Source organism: Protopterus annectens, chromosome 12.part0, assembly GCF_019279795.1.
Source record: "Protopterus annectens isolate FY-2018-M chromosome 12.part0, PAN1.0, whole genome shotgun sequence".
NCBI classification, from domain to species: domain Eukaryota; kingdom Metazoa; phylum Chordata; order Ceratodontiformes; family Protopteridae; genus Protopterus; species Protopterus annectens.
The window spans coordinates 794914531-794934048 of NC_056746.1; the positions used below are offsets into that span (position 1 = coordinate 794914531).

General features: G+C 41.8%; 1 protein-coding gene across 4 annotated transcripts in view; it reads left to right on the forward strand.

The window, feature by feature from the left end:
* The window catches only part of ARHGAP21 (Rho GTPase activating protein 21), a 2418417-nt gene that overhangs the window by 127346 nt on the left and 2271553 nt on the right, over positions 1–19518 (forward strand). For 3 of the 4 annotated variants that reach the window (XM_044089836.1, XM_044089837.1, XM_044089839.1), the window contains exon 1: positions 9465–9814. The exons of the other annotated variant lie outside the window; for it this stretch is intronic. In XM_044089836.1, the coding sequence (XP_043945771.1) occupies positions 9731–9814 (84 nt within the window). In that variant the 5' untranslated portion in view covers positions 9465–9730. Of the gene's footprint in view, positions 1–9464; positions 9815–19518 lie in introns of those variants that run through there. 4 annotated transcript variants of the gene reach the window in all.

A 19518-nucleotide genomic window follows, 5' to 3' on the forward strand; every position in this document is an offset into this window, starting at 1 on the left:
TGCATAAAGACTAAGGCACTGTTTGTTGTTACTCTACAGTTGGTTCTTCAGTCATTCTATGATTTCCAGACTGACCTATTTATGGGGATTGCCTCATTGTGACCTATTCACATCTCCAACGAAAATGTGATGCAACAGTAGCTCGTGTGTGTGTGTGTGTGTGTGTGTGTGTGTGTGAGATTGTTCCAAGGATGGCATTGTGCAGAGTGAACAAGTGCATTTACATCCACTAAAGCTCTTCCAATCCCCCACTGGAAAACTCATCTCAGTAAATTCTCCGTCAAGCTCCTTGCATGTCTTTTCTACTTCCGTTAATTGCTAGCAATGCCTTCCTTTTCATTAAGAAGGTGTAGATCCTTTCTTCTTCACAAACATTTTCTGTATACAAGATGTACAAATCCAAATGGACTGATCTTTGTATTTGTGTAATAAACACATAGGGTCTTAGATCTCCTTTCTTCTTTCATCCTATTAGTATTAGATTAGTTTTTGAAGTCTTTGATTCTGGATTCAGTTATGCATTAAGCAGAATCCACCTTGTGGCCATATGTAGTTTTCATACAGGGTTAGATCCCCCCCCCCCCCCCACACACACACACACACACACACACACCTTTTTCTCCTTGAGGCTTACAGTTTTAGATATTTTTACTTCCCCCTTTGAATTATTGTACCCTGAAATATTTGTCTTGGAAAATGCTGTTTCTGGTAGTGTTTGCATTGCCACAAGGACTTTTGCTGTCCTTGCTCTAATGTCAGATAGCCTAATGTTTTCCTCACAAGCTAGAGTTTCATTTAGAGTAAATTCCTTTATGCCTAAAGTGGCTATAGAGATGAGTGTTAGTTCAGAAGTTCAGTCTACCCATTTTATTCCTTTAATACACAAAGTTGAAGCTGTTCTGTTGCACATATGTCCACAGACAACTTGGAATTTACAAGTAAAGACATTTGCAAAGAAGACAAACAATCCTGCTTGCTAAATCAAGATAACATCAGAATGTATACAGATTTATTCTTTGTATGTAGTTATCTATCAGCATTCAGCTTTGTCATGCTGAACATGGAAGACCTCTTTACGTGGTACCCAAAGGCCATTCCACTAGAGCAAAAACAGTGGGCCATATTCCAAAAGTGTTGCTCTCATTGTAAGGGACTTACTCGTGTAAGCCTTCCGAGATTCTGAAAGAATTGTTCTCTGTATAATTGACTCACTTTGGTATAAGGCCTGTCTATAAACAGGCTTCCACCGGTGGCCAGATTCAAAAACACTTGCTCTCAGTGTAAGTGATTTACTCTTGGGTAATCCTAACCAGATTCTAAAAGAATTTTTATTCTCTGTGTAAGTGACTAACTTCTGAGTAAAGCCCATCTATAAACAGACGTACATCGGGAGCAGGATTCCAAAAGAGCTGCTGTCAGTGTAAGTGACTTACTCTGGTGTAATACAGTGGAGTAAGTCACTTACACTAAGAGCAAATCTTTTGAAATCTGGCCCTGTGTCTGTACTGATCTTTTTTTTCACATCATATATGTGCCACAGTTACCTGATCTTCCCTCACTACTGTTGCAAAGCACTGTAAGCTGGTTGTAATTAGATTGTTTGTGGCCATAGTAATAATGGGTATGTTACCATAAGTAGGACCACCAAGAACAATTTGTTCATAGGTTCATACTAGGCTATCTGCCCTAGGGCATTTATAAGCCTAGCCAGAGTTGTGTGGCTTTCACCACCCCTTAGGTTGAAGAATACTATACCCATAAGTTTGCCGTGCCTCTGTCCAGCAGTGATACAGAGATGATCCCCGGGGTAAACCTACTATCTCCCACCCACTGGTCAAGATTCCTCTTGAACAGAGCCAGCGAGGTGCTCTGTCTCACATGGACCGGGATTCTGTTCCACAGCATAGGGAGTCTCTGGGTGATGAATCTGTCCCTCCAGCACGTCCTATTTATATCCGTGTTGAGGTTTAAGTCTCTTGCTCTTGTGGCTCTGGTGGATTTGGATTTTTTGAGGTGGAGCATGTCCATTAATTCCGGGTTGGACATGGCCTTGTATGTCAGGCACAGGTCACCTCTGAGCAGACGGTATGTGACTGAATAGAGCTGGAGTTTCTTCAGTCGGGCAGCATATGGCATATTTTTGAGCCCCTTTATCCTTTTGGTGAGGAACTTTTGGGGTCTTTCCAATTGCTGCAGGTGTCTGGTAAGATACATTCCGAATGGGGCATTGTACTTGATCATTGGTCTGATAAGTGAAGAGTACAGGGGAACAATGACCTCCCTTGATCTGGATGTGAATCCCTTCATAATCAGGTGGGCAATGTAGAAGGTCCTCCTAACCACTTTGGCAATGTGAGTGTCAAAAGAAAGGTTACCTTCAACTTGGGTCCCCATGTCCCTGATAACCTCTTCTGTGCTTAATGGATTGCCACCTATGTGGTAACTTGGGGTTACCTTGTTTTTACCAAAGGGTATGACTATACATTTTTTGGCGTTTAGCTTAAGGCCATGGCTTTGGCACCAGTTATCCGTTTCTATGAGACCTCTCTGAAGGATATCTGTGTCTGATGGATTTTCAACTATGGCGCCCAGTTTGCAGTCATCTGCAAACTTCGTCAGCCACAATCCTCCTATGTTTGCCTGCACTTCTGAAAAGTAGATGCCGAACAAGAGGGGGCCCAGGACTGAGCCCTGTGGGACACCGCTTGTGACCGGCCTGGAGTCTGACATGGCACCAGCAACTCTAACCCTGTGGGTTCTGTCCTTGAGCCAGTTTGCAACCCATCTTGTGACATATGGGTTTACATTTAAGCTGGTGAGCTTTTCTATGATACCCGAGTGGGGTATTGTGTCGAAAGCTTTTGCAAGGTCAAGATAGGCTGTGTGAACTGCCTTACCCTCATCAATGGCCTTGGTGACTGTTTCAAAAGTCGACCAAGTTCAAGAGGCATGATCTGCCCTTGACAAAGCCGAATTGGGTAGGATCCAATGTCTGTAGGTCCCCTATGTCTTTATTTATGAGTTCCATTATGATCCTCTCCATAGCTTTGCAGACCAGGCTTGTTAAGCTTATGGGGCGGTAATTACCAGGGTCCGTAGAAGCACCGCCTTTGTGGAGTGGGACCACAGTTGCCGTACGCCACTCTTTGGGTACGTATCCTGTGGTAAGGCTATGATTAAACAGCAGCCTTATGTGTGGGTTTAGTTCCTCATTGAGTTCGTGTAGCACACAGCCGGGGACACCATCCGGTCCCATTGATGCTGTGTTTTTAGCTTTAGAGAGAGCAGCTGTCACCTGGGCATTTGAGATGATTGGGAGGCTACACTCTGCTGGGATAGATATTTCTCCTTTTGGGGGGGGAGGGAGGGGAGAAATTTGCACTGAACCTGTCTGCTAGTATGTTTGCAATGTCTGTGGGTTCAGTGATTTTTGTATCATTTTGGACTAATTCTGAGCATATCTGGGAGTTTCCACCCAGATTTCTAACATAGCTAAAGAAGACCTTATGATTGTCTTTTGAGTCCTTGGCGATTTTTCTCTCAAAGTTGGCCTTGGATGATTTTATGAGTGATCGTAGTTTTTTACTAGTATTGATCAGAGATGTCTTCCCTTTTAGGGATTTTGCTCTATCTTGTAGTAGCTTTCTCCTCTTGTTGTAAAGTTTGTTTATGGCTGGGGTCCACCAGATCGGGCGCTTGCCTTTGGTGGAAAGGGTCTTGATTTTATTTGGGATTGCTTGATCCATGAAATCCTGGAGGTGCTCGTAGAAAGCATTTGTAAGGGATTCAGCAGTGTGGGTTGTGGTTTCCAATGGCTCAGGGGCCTTGAAGGATACCACACCAGTCTTAAGAAGTGTGAAGTTGGCTTTTGAGAAGTTCTTCACTGTGGTCTTTTTTGTTAGGGGTGGGGGTGGGATGTGGCTCTCCAGTGAGATTAGTTTATGGTCTGATCTCACCAATGAGAGATATACTTCCGGTGTGGAGCATTTTGTCCCCATGTTTGTGATGATCAGGTCTAGTATATTTTCACCTCTTGTGGGAATGGTGACAAGTTGTTCCCTAGCATTTGAGTTTATGAACTCCAGGAACCTTTGGGCTAGGGTATTGGGGCTTGAGTAATGTTCCCAGTCTCTGTTTGGGTAGTTGAAGTCACCCAATATGATGGTGTTTGGAGAGATATTTATACTCTCCAGTGTCTTCAGGAAGGCTGTGTGGGGTTCCTGAGTTTGAGAGGGTGGCCTGTAACATGCTACAAACTGTAGAGCAGTTTTGTCTATGGTTAATTGCACCTGAATGGTCTCTGATGCTTCATGAGTTGCCACCAGCCTGGAGGTGTGGGTATCCTTGATGAATATGGATACACCCCCTCCTTTTGTAGTACGGTCCAGGTTTTGGGGCCGGAACGCATGATATGAGGTAAAACCTGATAGTGCCGGGGTGCTCTCAGGAGCCTTGAACCAGGTTTCAGTCACAGCACAGACATCGATGTTCTCCATACTGAGGAGGGCTTCGAGGGCGTGCATCAGATTTAGACTTCTGGCATTGAGCAGCATTACCCTTAGTTTTTTTCCATTATTGTTTTCTAGGGCGGTGGGTTTAGAATTTGAGCCTTGTCTAAAAAAGGCACTATGGGGGTGGCAAGAGCCTTTGCCAATATCCGGAAACCCAGGGGTGACAGGTGCAAGCCGTCCCTTGCGAAGCAGCGTGGCTTGTCAAGCATGTCATTCCAGGCAGACAGACATTGGATCCCTTTAGAATGACACCAGAAATTAAGCCAATTATTAAAACTGATCATTTTGTCTCTGTATTTTGGCATCATTCTTGGTGAAGGTAGGATACTGCTCAGGGTCAGGGTCATACCAACCTGGGCTACATAATCTGAGAGCTCCTCTATGTCTCTTTTCATGTAGTCCAGGGAGGTACGTCTCAGGTCATTCACACCGGCATGGCCAATGACTGAGTCATACTTGTACTTGCTGTGGAGTGACCTGAGTGCTTGTGTTATGTGGTGGATTCTAGCGCCCGACAGGCAGCTTACTGTGACCCTCTCCTTGTTCAGTCTGGTGAGTGGGACGTCAGTGTGTCTGACTATGGAGTCACCTATGACAAGTGTGTCTGGCATTGTGTTTGGCCTTAAGGGCTGTGACTGATTTGCACACTGACTTTGTGATCTATGTGTTGCTTGTGTTATGTCATGAGGTGGCAGTTGTTTGGGTGTCTGCTTTGGAGGCCTCTGCTGTTTTGGTAGATTTTGATCAGTGCCTCCGAGTATGTCTTTGTGTGTTTATGTGTTTGATTTGTAGTTGTGATAGTTCTGTGTGAGACTGGGTTTATGGTGTGTGTGGTTACCTTCTCCTCCTGTCTGGTTTTGCCAGTCCTGAGTTGAGAGAGCTCAGCCTCCAGTTTGGCTATATAGTTGCATCTCTTGCATGTATTTGTGTTTTGTGGGAGGAGGAGAGGGTTGTCTGTGTACATGAGGCAATTGTAACATTGCCTCAATATTCCCAGATTCACCAGCTGAGCAGGAGAGGACGTTAGCAACTGACCCTTTGACATGCTAGAAGAAATGAAAAAGTTTGCTGTGTAACTGAGTCAGAAAGGACCTATAGGGAAGTGGGTACTCAAGGGGGTTTTAAGCTAGTGAAGTACTTTGTATAATATAGAAGTGCTTTACCTGACTAAAAAATGCTTTAGGAACAAGTGCTGAGCTTTGCAGATAGAGAATAGACTGTTTAGATTACAAGTGCAGCAGTTCTAAGGGAAAAAATGAAGAGCAGACTTTACGGAGCCAGAAATACTTTAACCGGCGCTGCCCGATGGTGCTCTAGTGGCAACTCCACACTAAATGCAGAAAAGGCAATAAGTCAGTAGTACAGGCTAGCACACTTTAGTGGGCAGCCAAACAATTAAGTTAAACAGCAAAACAAACACTTTTCGACTTGAATTAGACTAATTTCGACTAAAATGTACTTTTAAGTGCAGATAATAAAAAATGCAGTAAATACCTATGAAAACAGTTAAAGCTTGCTCTAGGTAAGCAGTAGAAGGTAAAACAAATATAAAAAACAGCAGGATACTTAATCAGGAAAGCAGTCGCTTTTTTTCAGTTCTCTGTAGCCAGGAAGACTCAACAGGACCACGTGGAGCTGTGTCTGAGCAATATGGCTTCAAAAAATGCCAGAGGCAGATTTTAACCAGGGAACTTCAAAAGAGCTAGAAATGGTCCAAAATGACCAATTACTACAGCTTCTTGTGCTGAGGTCACTTCCCTCAAGGACAGGTAGGCTATTCAAGGCTCCCCACTCCCACTGGTGAGCTAAGAAACTTCCTTCTATCCAAGTAAGGCAATGGACAACACAGGAACTACAACACAGCCCAGGATAGCAACGCCTGTAAACTGGTCCAACTAGTTTAGGAGAGGCAGGAAAACAAGGAATATTTTTTTTTTTTTTTTTTTTGTTTTTAAATAGAAACACAGAAATGCAGAAAAGGCAATAAGTCAGTAGTACAGGCTAGCACACTTTAGTGGGCAACCAAACAATTAAATTAAACAGCAAACAAACACTTTTCGACTTGAATTAGACTAATTTCGACTAAAATGTACTTTTAAGTGCAGATAATAAAAAATGCAGTAAATAACTATGAAAACAGTTAAAGCTTGCTGTAGGTAAGCAGTAGAAGGTAAAACAAATATAAAAAAACAGCAGGATACTTAATCAGGAAAGCAGTCGCTTTTTTTTCAGTTCTGTGTAGCCAGGAAGACTCAACAGGACCACGTGGAGCTGTGTCTGAGCAATATGGCTTCAAAAAAATGCCAGAGGCAGATTTTAACCAGTTTGTCTCTGTCCTGCTGTTAATAGAAGATGCACCTTCTCTTACCCATTCCAAAGTTAATCTGTGTGAAGAGGCGGAACCATCATTTGCCGCATACCAGCCATCTTCTCCAGCCTTTGAGTCTCAAGCATTCAATCATTCATTTATTCACTTACCCACTTAATTCAGTATTTGGTTCCAGGGGAGACAGAACATGCCTTGGCACTTTGTAGGTGCAAGACATAGAGACACATATTGAAAGGGGGCCAGCCTTCTGTGTTCTGCAACAGGCTAACTCAATATGCACATTTGGGGACAGTTTAGTCAGTCACTAATTCACCTGCCGCACAAGTATGGGATATGGAAAGAAGCTGGAACACTGCAAAAACACATGCAGGCACAGGGAGGGATGTGCAGATTCCACAAAAATCACCTCAGCCAAGACCTGAACTGGAGAACCAAGCTCTGTACAACAGCAGCAATAACCTCTTTAACAGCTTCACCAGTGTGCCCCCTGTCTCAAGTCTCTGTTTAATATTTCAGACATCTTCACATCATATCTCATATGACATGGCTTGCATTTGACACTTTTGTATGTTCTAGAATGGGAAGAGAACTTACAGCCTAGGAATGTTTTACTTGCTTGAGTGGCCCACATTTGAGCTGCATCTTGTACAAGTGTATCCTACAAAGTGTGCAGGTGTCTGAAAGTACTTAATGTCTGGGCCACAGGTTTTATGAGCTAGTGGCCTTGAATGAAGATGGGCATTTTGGTATTGTTACAGCTGATGAAACATATGTTATGTAAGCCTACTTGCTGACATGAGCTAAAGAGTGAATAGAGGAATCAAATGAGTAGGCACTCTTTAGTCAGTGGAATGACAGTTAAAGGAAGTTAACGAACAAGAGATCAAGCATAAAGGTCATAAGAGTGACAGTTTTTATCTACTGCAGAGTGGTGCGCATACATTAGTGGAATGTTTCCAGGCTGTTTTAGTGATATCAATAAGCCGTTTAAGCAGTGGTACAGATTAACAAATCTGCTTACCCCTGTGTATGGTTGTCTTTTTATAGGTCACTGCAACAAGAGATGTAATAGAGCAGTTTCCCAAAGGAGGCACTAGCCATTTTGGACACTGTGCTAAATTGTGCTGTTTTTTTTGAGGTGTTTGTCAAGGTAGAGAAGCGCTCGGTTGCCTCCAATGAAAGGGCTTGAGCAGACGTTCTTGTTTTCATGAAGTTGAATGAGATTTACAGGTTGTAATGAGCTCCTGCAAAAGTATCTAGCTGATTGTCATTCTTATGTGCTGTAATGGTACAGCCATTGATGATATGATCCTCGGAGATTTTGGTGTACATGTGCAAACATCCTAGAAGGTTTAAATGCAAGTAGAAGGATCTGTGCAGCACTCCAGTGTTGAAAACTGTAGTCTCTTATCTCTCAAACTTGAGGTGGATTTAATCAAAGATAATACTCTGTATTCCTAGAAGTGAGACACTGTGCAGCAAAGCTTAGAAGTTGTTCAAAGGACAGGAATTCGAACAGCTGCAATCTAATCTACATGATATAAGTAATGTTTTATAAACAAATGACTTGGCTGTAAGAAGTGATGTGTGCTAAAATAATGTGAGGCTGTTGGTGGTTGATTGTAGGAAATGTTAGTGCTACTAGTGAAAATTTTCACTAAAAAGGTGTGTGTGTGTGTGTGTGTGTGTGTGTAATATAACTGTTCAAGGCATGTGATGTTTTATTTATATATATATATATATATATATATATATATATATATATATATATATATATGAATGATGTAATGATGTATATAGTGATATAATATGTATGTATATATATATATATATATATATATATATATATATATATATATATATATATGATGTAATGATGTATATAGTGATGTAATATGTGTGTGTGTGTATGTATGTATGTATGTATATATATATATATATATATATATATATATATATATGTATATATACACACACACACACACACACCAGTATTGCTTGCACAGTGCAGTTATCATTCCTTGGAAGAGATGTGTTTTAGACTAGTCTTGTGTGACAGTGAGTTGAGAAGTCCTTGCAGTGTGCCCCTGGCAAAGATAAAAAGTACCATCCTTGGTATGTTGTATGCAGGTGGATTGACCTTGGTAAAAGTAGAATAATGATCTTTGCAAAACCTGAATTGGAAAAACAAGATTGCTAACTTCCCTGGGAAGAGGAAGCTAAGCATCATGATGTGAAAATAACATCACTAAGGTGTCATGGGAAATGTCAGCCTGGAGTTGGGATGTCTGTTCAAAGGAAAAGCCCACCTGTAGGCTGGATAAGACCAAAGAGAGAAATTAATACATAAATAGAATTAAATGGTTTAAAATATGATTTAATCAGAGATACAAATAAGTATGTACAACAGTTTGCTTTGATTTTTTCCCCTCTGCAGTTGTTTAATTGAAAACAGATTCTGTGATGCACAGTAAAACTAAGCAAGTATTTGGATCTGTCCTGTGTTTGTACAGATCACATGGATTTGCTTTGCTGAATGTTAGGCGCGGTCTGATTTGTCCGCCCACTGGTATAAAGCAGCAGGGGTCATTCTTCAGATAAATTGGAAGTCCGAGAAGCAGCATGCCCTGCTCGTTTATGAGCTTATTTCTTTTTTGATATAAATAACATATGCATGTATCACCGTTGTGTTCATCTTTCAGATCAGTGTTAATTAGTTTGCCAGTGGATTCTGCTGCAGCTTATAGGTTCCTGAGCTGACAGTTTGGTGGGAGGAAATCTCTCCTGCTTGATTCTAATCAGCTGCACTGACTCCAGCATTGCTGAGTTTAGCTTTGAGAAAAGCTTGATGAGACGGAATTCAGAGACGCAGACTGCGCTATAGGCCAGCATGGCCCAGTTCAGGGTATTTGATTGCATGCTGAACCACAACTGGAAGTTGATTTGTAACCTGTATTGCGTCTGGAATAGTGAGGTTTGTTGCTGCATTATATTTATTAATTGCTGATGTTTCAGAAGGGTGTTACTGCTTTCATCTAAATGGTATTGCTTTAAATGCATCACTATTTTAGCAAAAAAAAAATCACAAATCTTTTGGAATATTTTCATCGATTCCTTCATATGCTTTTTTAAAATTTTTTTTATGTTTACCGTTGATGGGGGGGGGGGGGTTAACCCTTTTAAGATTAGGGGCTTCTGTAATTATTGAAACATTAACTCTGTTAATTGCATCATTTAGAAGGATGATAATTTCCCACGGTAAATGAGAATCTATTTGTCTTTCCAAAACCTGATTAATATTTGTTTTATAATTTGCGTTAAGTAGATTTGTCATTTTAGTCCCATCACTTTCTCAAGTTGGACTAATTAAATATTGATCTGTAGAGGCTACTTTCCCTGCCATCAGTGTTTGTTCTAAAAGATGCATTTTTCAGCAACTAATTTTGAATTTTAAATGTACGTAGATCTGTAATAGGTATTTTGACTTTTTTTTTACTTTTGAGTTGATACTAATATGTTAAAGCACATATTCCTGTAATAGAAGAGGTGGAGTTAGGAATGTTTACCAGATGGGAACCCAAAGGGAAACACAATGGGGCCTTAGTGTTTTACTTTGTTTATATGAAGTATTTGAAAGGGGGGAAATGAACAGTAACACGCATAATAACAGAAAGTCTGTTCTTGAAATTTGTATTTTTTTCCTTTAAAAAAAAAATTTTGAGGAAGGTTGTAGTGTGACTTGACTTTCTGAATACCTTAATTCTGTTATCATTTGGAATGCTGTGTGTAATTTGATAGTGTTACTTGAAACAGTAACACAGAAGCCAGATTAACATAGGTTTGCTGTCTTTATCTTTTCAGTGAATTTTCTTGTAGTCTTCCCTGATTAGGGTAGTGGTGTTAATAGATTTAAGCATATGTTTATTTCACAAGGAAAATGATGATTAAGCTAGCTGACGTATGGGTTGGAGATGGCTATGAAAGCCTACACATAACTGGAAACTGTACTGTACAGCTGATGCAATTGTCTTAAGAAATGTAAGCTTTGGATAGTGACCTGCTCCTTAGGTGTGTGTTATTCTTTTAAGTGGAGGTGCACTTTATAGTGTTGTTTGTTTGACTTTTCACTGTACTGTTAGGACCTAAGCATCAAATAAGGCCATTTCTAGTTAAGTAATTGCCTCAATTATTTATGCATTTTTTTCTGAAGTCACAATTTAAATAAAACATTTAAATGTGGAAATGTAATTTGATAGTTTATCATTTTGAATATTAGTTGATGCACTGTGTAATGCAGGTGTAGCAGGTAAATCTAAATAATAAACAGTGATCTGACTTTTTTTTGCTTTGTGGAAATTACAAAGAGATGGAGTCCCCAGTTAAGTCCACTCATTCAGAACAGGTTTGAACTTGAAGAACTTTGTGTGGTGAGATGTGTGTTTTGAAGGTCAGAAAGGCAGCATCAGTTTTAATCCAGGCATTATATAGATGATTATGTAAGGGCACCCACTTAAGTCTTAGGAAACGAGTGCAGCAAAGCTAAACTTTTGTTAAACAGATTTCATTTTAATGCATTTCTAGTGATGTAACATTATATTAAACAAATTAAAGCAATTTTGCTTCACCAGCCTTCATGAAGTCACATGCTTTATGACCTTTTATCATTAGTCAATTTTTAATTCACCTAAAAGCTGATGAGAGGAGGTCCATCTTAAATTACTTCTGGAACAGACTTGTGCTGCAGGTGTTAGGACCTCTTGGCAGATGAAACTTTCCAAGGTTGCCAGACAGACCCCTCTTTTCTCATTGTGCATCGCAGCCCCAGTTTTCAAGTTCAAGCTAGCCACGTGAGAGCTTTAGCTGTAGAAGAAGGGAACCCAGGACCCAGGCTGCTAAGTAACTTAAAACCTCCCCCTTGAAGAAGCTGTCCATCATTTCAACAGCATCTTCCTTAACACCGTCAACTTCCTGGCCCCTATCAGAAAGACTAGGGTTAAAACCAACTATGTGCCCTGGCTGAGTAAATATGCTCTTTCCCTTGTGCAAAAGAGAGACGATGCTTGGAAACTTTGGGATAAACTCAAAACACCCTCTGTTCTCCAAAACTGTAAGGAACTACGGAACGCTGCAAAAAAAGTGTCACCCATGACAAAAAAAAAAAACTTTTTTATCTAGATCCACAAAGAAGCTTCCACTCTAACCCCCAAAAATTCTGGAGTACTATCAACAAACTCTTACACCCAGGGAACCCGTCTCCTCCTAACCCATCCCCTAACAGCTCTCCACTCGAAACCGCCACTCGTCTGAACTCCCATTTCATTAACTCCATACAAAACCTAATTAAACCAAACAAGGATACCTGCCCCACCCCTACCCACAAAACTCCTTTCTTTATTAAGCCTGTCCCCACCTCCATCATCAGATCACTACTGTATAAACTAAAGCCGTGCTCCCTTTCTGCTGACAACCTGCCTCCACTATACCTCAAACTAGCTGCTCCTTCTGTCGCCTACCCCATCCTTATCAGTAGGTCAGTTCAGGAAAATTCTCTCCCTAATGTCTAGAAAAAGTCCTATATTATACCATTACATAAAGGAGGTAACTCCACTGCCCCCTCTAATTTCAGGCCTATCACGATTCTATCCCCTCTGTCTAAAATTCTGGAAAAGTGCATAGACAAGTAGCTCATCTCATATCTCACTCAGGAAAATCTCCTCACTCCGACACAACCCGGTTTCAGATGACATCATAGCACAACTACAGCACTACTGTGCTTCACTAACTCTATCGCTACATCTCTTAACAATAACAAATTAGTGTCATGCCTCTTCCTCAACCTTTTTAAAGCATTTGACACTGTGCCCCACAAACTCCTCTCCAAACTCTCCCACTTTAATCTCACTACCTCTACTCTATCCTGGTTCTCTTCATGCCTTTCAAACAGAGCTCAATCAGTCAAATGGCTGTCTGCAACCTCACATTTTCTCACAATTCAAACTGGTGTGCCCCAGGGTTCCATCCTTGGCCCACTGTTATTTAACGTACTAACGATCTCTACAAATCATGCCCCCTCTCCACACACATACAATATGCTAACGACTCGACCATCTTCACAACCTCTGATAATCTACCCCACCTATGCTCCCTCACTCAAGACACTCTCCACTCACTTGAGACATGGCTGACCTCTAACCAACTGCTACTCAATCCCAACAAAACTACTTCTCTTCCTACCCAAGTCCCTCCAACACCTCAAATCCTCCTCCTCAGTCTCTTCTCTAAACAACACTACTGTTAAGGTTGAATCTCGCACTAAACTTCTTGGTGTTTATATTGACTAACTTAAATTAGACATCCACATCTGTAACTGCATCAAAAAGACACACCAGAAACTAGGATTACTATACAGAAATAAAAAAATTCTTAACACAAGATTCTAAATTGTCCCTAGCTCAGGCCTACCTACTGCCTACCCTACTATACGCCACCCCAATATTCATTAACCTCCCAAAAAAATCTGTCAGCCAAACTCGAGCTTACCTACAGCAAAATTGCTAGATTTGCCACTAGCCTTCTCTATCGCTCACATCACTGCCTTTCCATACAGAAACTCCACTGGTTAGAACTCTACAATCAACTCCTATTATCTCAACTCCTAACACATGCTATCATTCATAAACCAACAGCCTGTCCATCTCTAGCATCATCATCTCTCCTTATGTCCCAAACCGGGAACTTCGTAGTTCCAACCAGCACCTCCTTCAAATCACCAAACCTAGTAAAGCTATAGGAAAATTGCTGTATAGCCACTCAGTTAGCTCCTCATGGAACCAACTCCCCCTCCATATCAACTCCCCCTCCATATCAGAACTATCCAAAACCCATCTAACTTCAAACTCGCTATAAAGGAAAGTCTGCATAACTCTTGGAACTGCCCCTGTAAAGACCCTACTTGAACCCTGCCTCCTCCCACCACCTCTTTCACAATTCCCTGACTATTCTGCCTTTTCTCCCCCCTCCCTCTGCCACTTTCTCACACTACCTATTATTATCTTTATTTCTAAACTCTCCTGCTTTGTGGCCATGCCCATCCATTATACTCAATCTTCACTCTTTACTTGTACCTCCAATCTCACCCTCCTCTATCATTCTTTTTCCCTCCTCTTCCTTCCACTTTGTGCATGGATCACTGTCACTGACACCTGTACGGCTCACTACACTAAGGCATAGGTTAGTAATTCCCCATTCCAAAATGTTGATTATTTATTTTTTATGTACTTCCTGTGCCTGTAAAGTCACACAGTAGATTAATTTCTATGTTTAATTTTTTTTCTCCTCATACATTGTAAAAAATGTAATCTATTCTGCTGTAGTGTACACTTCTCTAGATTGTATATTTAAATGCTGTATGGATTGTATGTGAAAATACTTTGAGTGTAAAAATAATTCTGCGCTGTAATTGGAGCTTTGCTCCTCGGGTCTGTGCTGAAAAGGGGCACCTGCCCAGCCAGACCAACCCGGTTAACAAATGACACATAAATTAATTAATTAAAATGAGTTATGGTGTGTTGGGTCACAGTGAGTGTGCTTTTTTCCCTCTTTGATTGCCAGATTGACAGCCTTGAGTTTTCCACCGTTTATTCTGTTTTCTGTGAAAGTATACTTTCCTCATCTCATTTTTAATGGTTTTCCTTCAGTGTTGGTTTTTGCACCATCTTCGTTCCTCATTACAACTTTTCCCCTTTTTGCTAAATATGCTTTTAGAAGTTTATCCCCACCTGCCGTCAGGCATGTTGGGTGTTTGTACATAGCATGACATCTATTGGTGTTTTGTATGTTAAGTCCTAGTTACACCACAAAGAGAGCTACAAAAAGGCGCTGAGGAACTATTTGCTTTCAAGGGAGCTGTCTACAGTAGAGAAAGAACAATGGTGATTTGTATTTCTCTGCTCTTTCCCAGACAACTTACCTTCAAAGTGAAGCTTCAAAAGTCAGACTTTCTTCTTAGAAAATTTTGAGATTCTGAAAGGTGGTAAAAAAAAAAAGTCATCAGTCATGCAGAGGTCAGTGTTGGAAGAAATCTCTTCACCATGAACAGGGTTCCCCTAAGTAAGTTGTTAATGACACGGGAGATAATTCAGGGGAATCTTTTAGGCTTCCTGCAGTCATGGTAGTGGAGTCTGCAGTTGATTTGGGAATTTGGTACCTTCTCTGTCTTCTGCAAGCACTTTCCTCCTCTTCCTTTGTGGTATTCTGTTACCTTTCCTTCATATTTTATTGAGATCCAGCACTAGTACAAACTTCGTAGTAGTAGCGTGCTCTGTCATCCAAAACCATCCAGAGGGGAAAATGAGACCACATAATTATATAATTTCCAAGTATTTACTTTTCTAAATTCAGAAGTGCAAACATCAGATGAAAAAACATAGATCACTTTGATTGTACTGAAGAATGTGGGGTAACCCTGTTAAACAGGTGTGTTTTTTCATTATCTTATATTTACACTTCTGAATTTAGAGTAGTAAATATTTGGAACTGATATAATTAAGTGGTGCTTTTTTTCCTTTGGAGAGATTCAGCATTAGACAGAGATTTCAGTTCCATTTCCTTTTATGGGGCACAGAAACTGCTTCCTTATTTGCTACGGTTATGTCATTTTTCCTTAGAACAACAACAGTTTTGGCAACACTAGGATTTCTTGCATCCAGCTTTGCAACACTAGCACTCTTGCCTCAACCAGGTATGTCATTTCTGGTGGTAGCATTCTTGTCTTAGTAGGTCAGACCCTTCCTTTGGTACGTATTCTGAATCTGCTCTTTTCAACACTGACCTTTATGGCAGTGGCAGTTTCAGTCATGGTGTTTTTGGCATCAGTCTTTTAGATGTCTAGCACATTTTTTTGCCTTTGTCTTCTCCAACTCTGGCATTTTCAGTATAGGTAACACAGGCACCTGTTGTTAAAAATACTTTCTGTCGTATTTTAGAGGCTAACTTGAACAGACTGCAGTCCTCCCAACACCCACCCTTCTCAGCTGGTATAATGAGCTGAAGCTCTCCTACCCCCATTTCTCCATTGAGATGCTTCCTTCCAGGTCTCATTCTCAGAGACTGTTTTCTGAAATCAAGCAACAACTGCCCCACAAGATATTCAAGAAATGCCACTCTAAATCAAAACATGTAGAGCCTAATCTCAGTTCTCTGACATAAGACCTTGATGATAAAGGTGTTGGCTGTCCTCCACCCCCAAATAATGCCAGATCTAGGGAATTTCTCAAGGTTGGACGATGCAGTGGTGCAGCGGTAGCGTTGTCACCTCACAGCAAGAGGTTCTCCAGTTCGATTCTCAGCTGGGGTGCCTTCTGTGCGGAGTTTGCTTGTCCTCCCTGCGTTCGTGTGGGTTTCCTGCAGGTGCTCCAGTTTCCTCCCACATTACAAAGACACGCATCTAGAGAATATCTCCCCGGGCCTCCACTGAAAATTGGCTTCGTTCCAAGTCAGATTTTCCCAGTTAAACAAACAAATAACTAAATAAAATTGTAGAGCAGAGAGGTGCTGGTTTATTGAACCCAATTCCTTACCCCGAAGTATCTGTGGAAAGCATGCTATTGTTTGTCCCTTACCCCCTGGTTGGCCACTTCATTTGAGTATATTCTCCATAATACTATAAGGATTGTATGAGAAAATCCTGACATAGGAGCCTCTCTACCCTAGAAGGTAGAATACACTGTCAGACCACCGAGGGAGTGTTTGATTTGGGTGGAAACTTCCAACATCACCGTTAGTGACAGCCCTGCATAGGAATTGCACCGTGCTTATCCCTGTTTCCCATCCCCTGGATGAGGAGTCCTAAGCCATGGGCAGATTTGGTAGTTAGTTCTTTGCATCCACCTCGTGCTTACCAGAGTTTGATTATTTATTGCAGATGCTTAAGTTCCAGAGAGAGGTAGCTGAGAAATTAAACTGTTTTTTGTTATTAGTTGAAATTTTATTGAAAGAAAGGATTAGGATCCAGGCACTGACGTCCTGCAGTCATAGCAACCAAATAATCCTGTTAGCCTAAAATGGTATGGAAAGGGCAGCAGGCACTGGGTTTGTCACATGTTGGTACTCTTGTTGCATTCAACGCATTTTGCCAAGGATACCAGGCAACCTTTCTAGACTTCCCCTTGCATGGGGTGTCTGCTGTTTGGGCCAAAAGTTAACAAGTTCCTAAAAGAAATGGAAGGAGTCGGGGTAGACCCTGACAGCTACGGGTGTTGAGTTTCACACCCAGCATGTCTGAGCCAGCATCATATGGGGTTCCAGTATAGAACATAGCTGCTGCAACGGTGGCAAGTGCTTGATGCAGGCAGTCCTCCCTTTCTGTGCCTTAGCAAGCTTAAGAAGCCAAAGGCTAGGGTTCCCATCAAGCCCCAGGAGACCACAGATAGCCTCAGTTTGGACCACAGCACTCTTGACTACTTTCCCAAATGTGTCCAAGAGGAGGCAGGTTATGAATTTTCCTCTGTATTTCTGCATGGAGAACAGTTCCTAGGGCCTTAAAGGACAGGAAGAGTAATACCATCCCCTTGCAATCCACTCCATTTCCTACCGTTTCCCTTGTCAGACATCTCACTCCATCAAAAGCAATGAAGGAATTGCAAAAACTGCTCAACAGAAAAGCAATCTTTGAGGTCCCACCAGACCTCTGTAACAGCAATGTTATTGTTCAGATTCTTTTTGGAGTGCAAGAGGACCAAAGGTCTTAGACCTAATTTGCATTGCATTGGGCAAAATGCATTCATCCCCAGGTGATTTTTCAGATGGTCATGGTACAGTCCATCCTAACTTACCTGTTCAGAGGAAGCTGGATGTATTTTTTGGACCACCACTATGCCTGCTACCACATTAAGATGGCCAAAGAGGCTGCTAATTTTCTGTATTGGGACCGATCACTATCAGTTTTGCATGCTTCCATTTGGAGTCCTCTCCATCCCCGGAGTATTCTCACAATGCTTGCTTGCTTGTTTGTAGGAGCAGCTCATGTCCAGCTGCAGGAACCTGAGCTTTCCACTGCCTGGATGATTGGATCCTTGTCATTAATCAAGAATGCAGTCCTCATTTATTAGGAGTCTCTGCCCAGTCTGTTTTTTTCCTTGAAGTTGTAGTAGACCTCATAAAATCTTATTTCCTCCCAGAGTTTATCTTTATTGGGTGTCCCTTTTGGCAAGATGGATTTATCAGTCCTTTCTAATACAACTGCTGCCCCTCCAGCAAGCAGAATCTGGTGCAGAGTTTCTCTGTATGGCACCAGCAACTTGCCTCAATGCCCTGAGTCTGAAGACAATGCAGCCACACTGCTTGAGGGTCTTCCACTTGAGTCTGCATCTGCATTGATTTCAGCATTCTCTCTTCTTTACCCTATTTGGATTTCCAATGCATGTTGCTTGTATGGAGTCTGATGACTGGATCAGGCAAAATCCTCCTGATAGCAAACTCTCTTCCCACTTCAAACTACTTGGGTGACTGTCGCCACAGATATGTCAGCCTTGAGGTGGTTATTTTAGTTGGCAATCTTGGACCATCCAAGTATCTCTCACACATGTAAGCGCCATTAGGATGATGACATTGTGTCTGTTATTTTAGGACTGCCTGCCAAGGAAGCCAAAACCATTCATTCAAATCGTATGCTTGTAGTCTAGTACATCAGCAAGGCAAGAGGGGTCCCATTCTTATTCACTGTGATACAAGACCATGAATGTGTGACAGTGGTTGATCAGCATTCGTCACTTCACCGAGTCAGTGGTTAATGTCCTTCTATTCATATGGTGAAGTATTCATCACATTAGGGAGTCTGCTTCTGGCTGACTCGTACATCCGGCCAGTATGCAAAAGTCTACATGCTACTGCGAGGTATGTGCTACGCTGTACATCATCCCACGTACGTCCGGTATAAAGTGGACATCAGCATGCACCAACCTCAGATCTTTTCTGCCATCTGTCCAATCGCCAATTGCCTGCTCCAGATATTCGCTCGTCAGATCAGTTGTGTACCAGGTAAGTACCCTGTTGGGCTTTTTTCACATATATTGTTGCTGCTGCTTGTTTGTTGGGTGATTTCATGTCAGCTACGAAGGGCAAGTGTCAGTGTGGAAGGCAGATTCCACATAGACACCCATGACCTCTGCTTGCTCTGTCTAGGCCCAGACAGATACTGCATGGGATGTGATCGTAGTAAGTCGTTCGTCCCAAAAACTCTTAGGAGCTGCTTAGCATCACTCAGACTGTACTTAGAGAACCAATGCCTTAAGCATCTGGCATGGGAGATGGATGCGACATTGGGTCCTTCGGATGAGCCCCAAGTGAAAAAGGCGAAGAAATCTCAGCCTGAACTTCCAACTGCACCCTCTCTTCCGGTCGTTTCTCCCGAGGCCGATGTAGGCTAGGTGGCCGTACCAGAGGTGGTGGATGTCCCTTTGGTGGGTACCACAGCAGAAGCCCCAAAGGCATCTACCAGCACGTCTGGGAGGGAAGTGCAGGTGTCCAACTTGGGTGAAAAGAGGATTTACAGCTTGTTATTTCCAAAGGTCCTTGTGGCATCACACAAATCACTGTGCATGAGGATGTAGTGGAATGTAGGCCCACATCGGGCCCTTTCACCTTTCACCATATGGAAGCCCATAAAAAAGAAAATAAAGA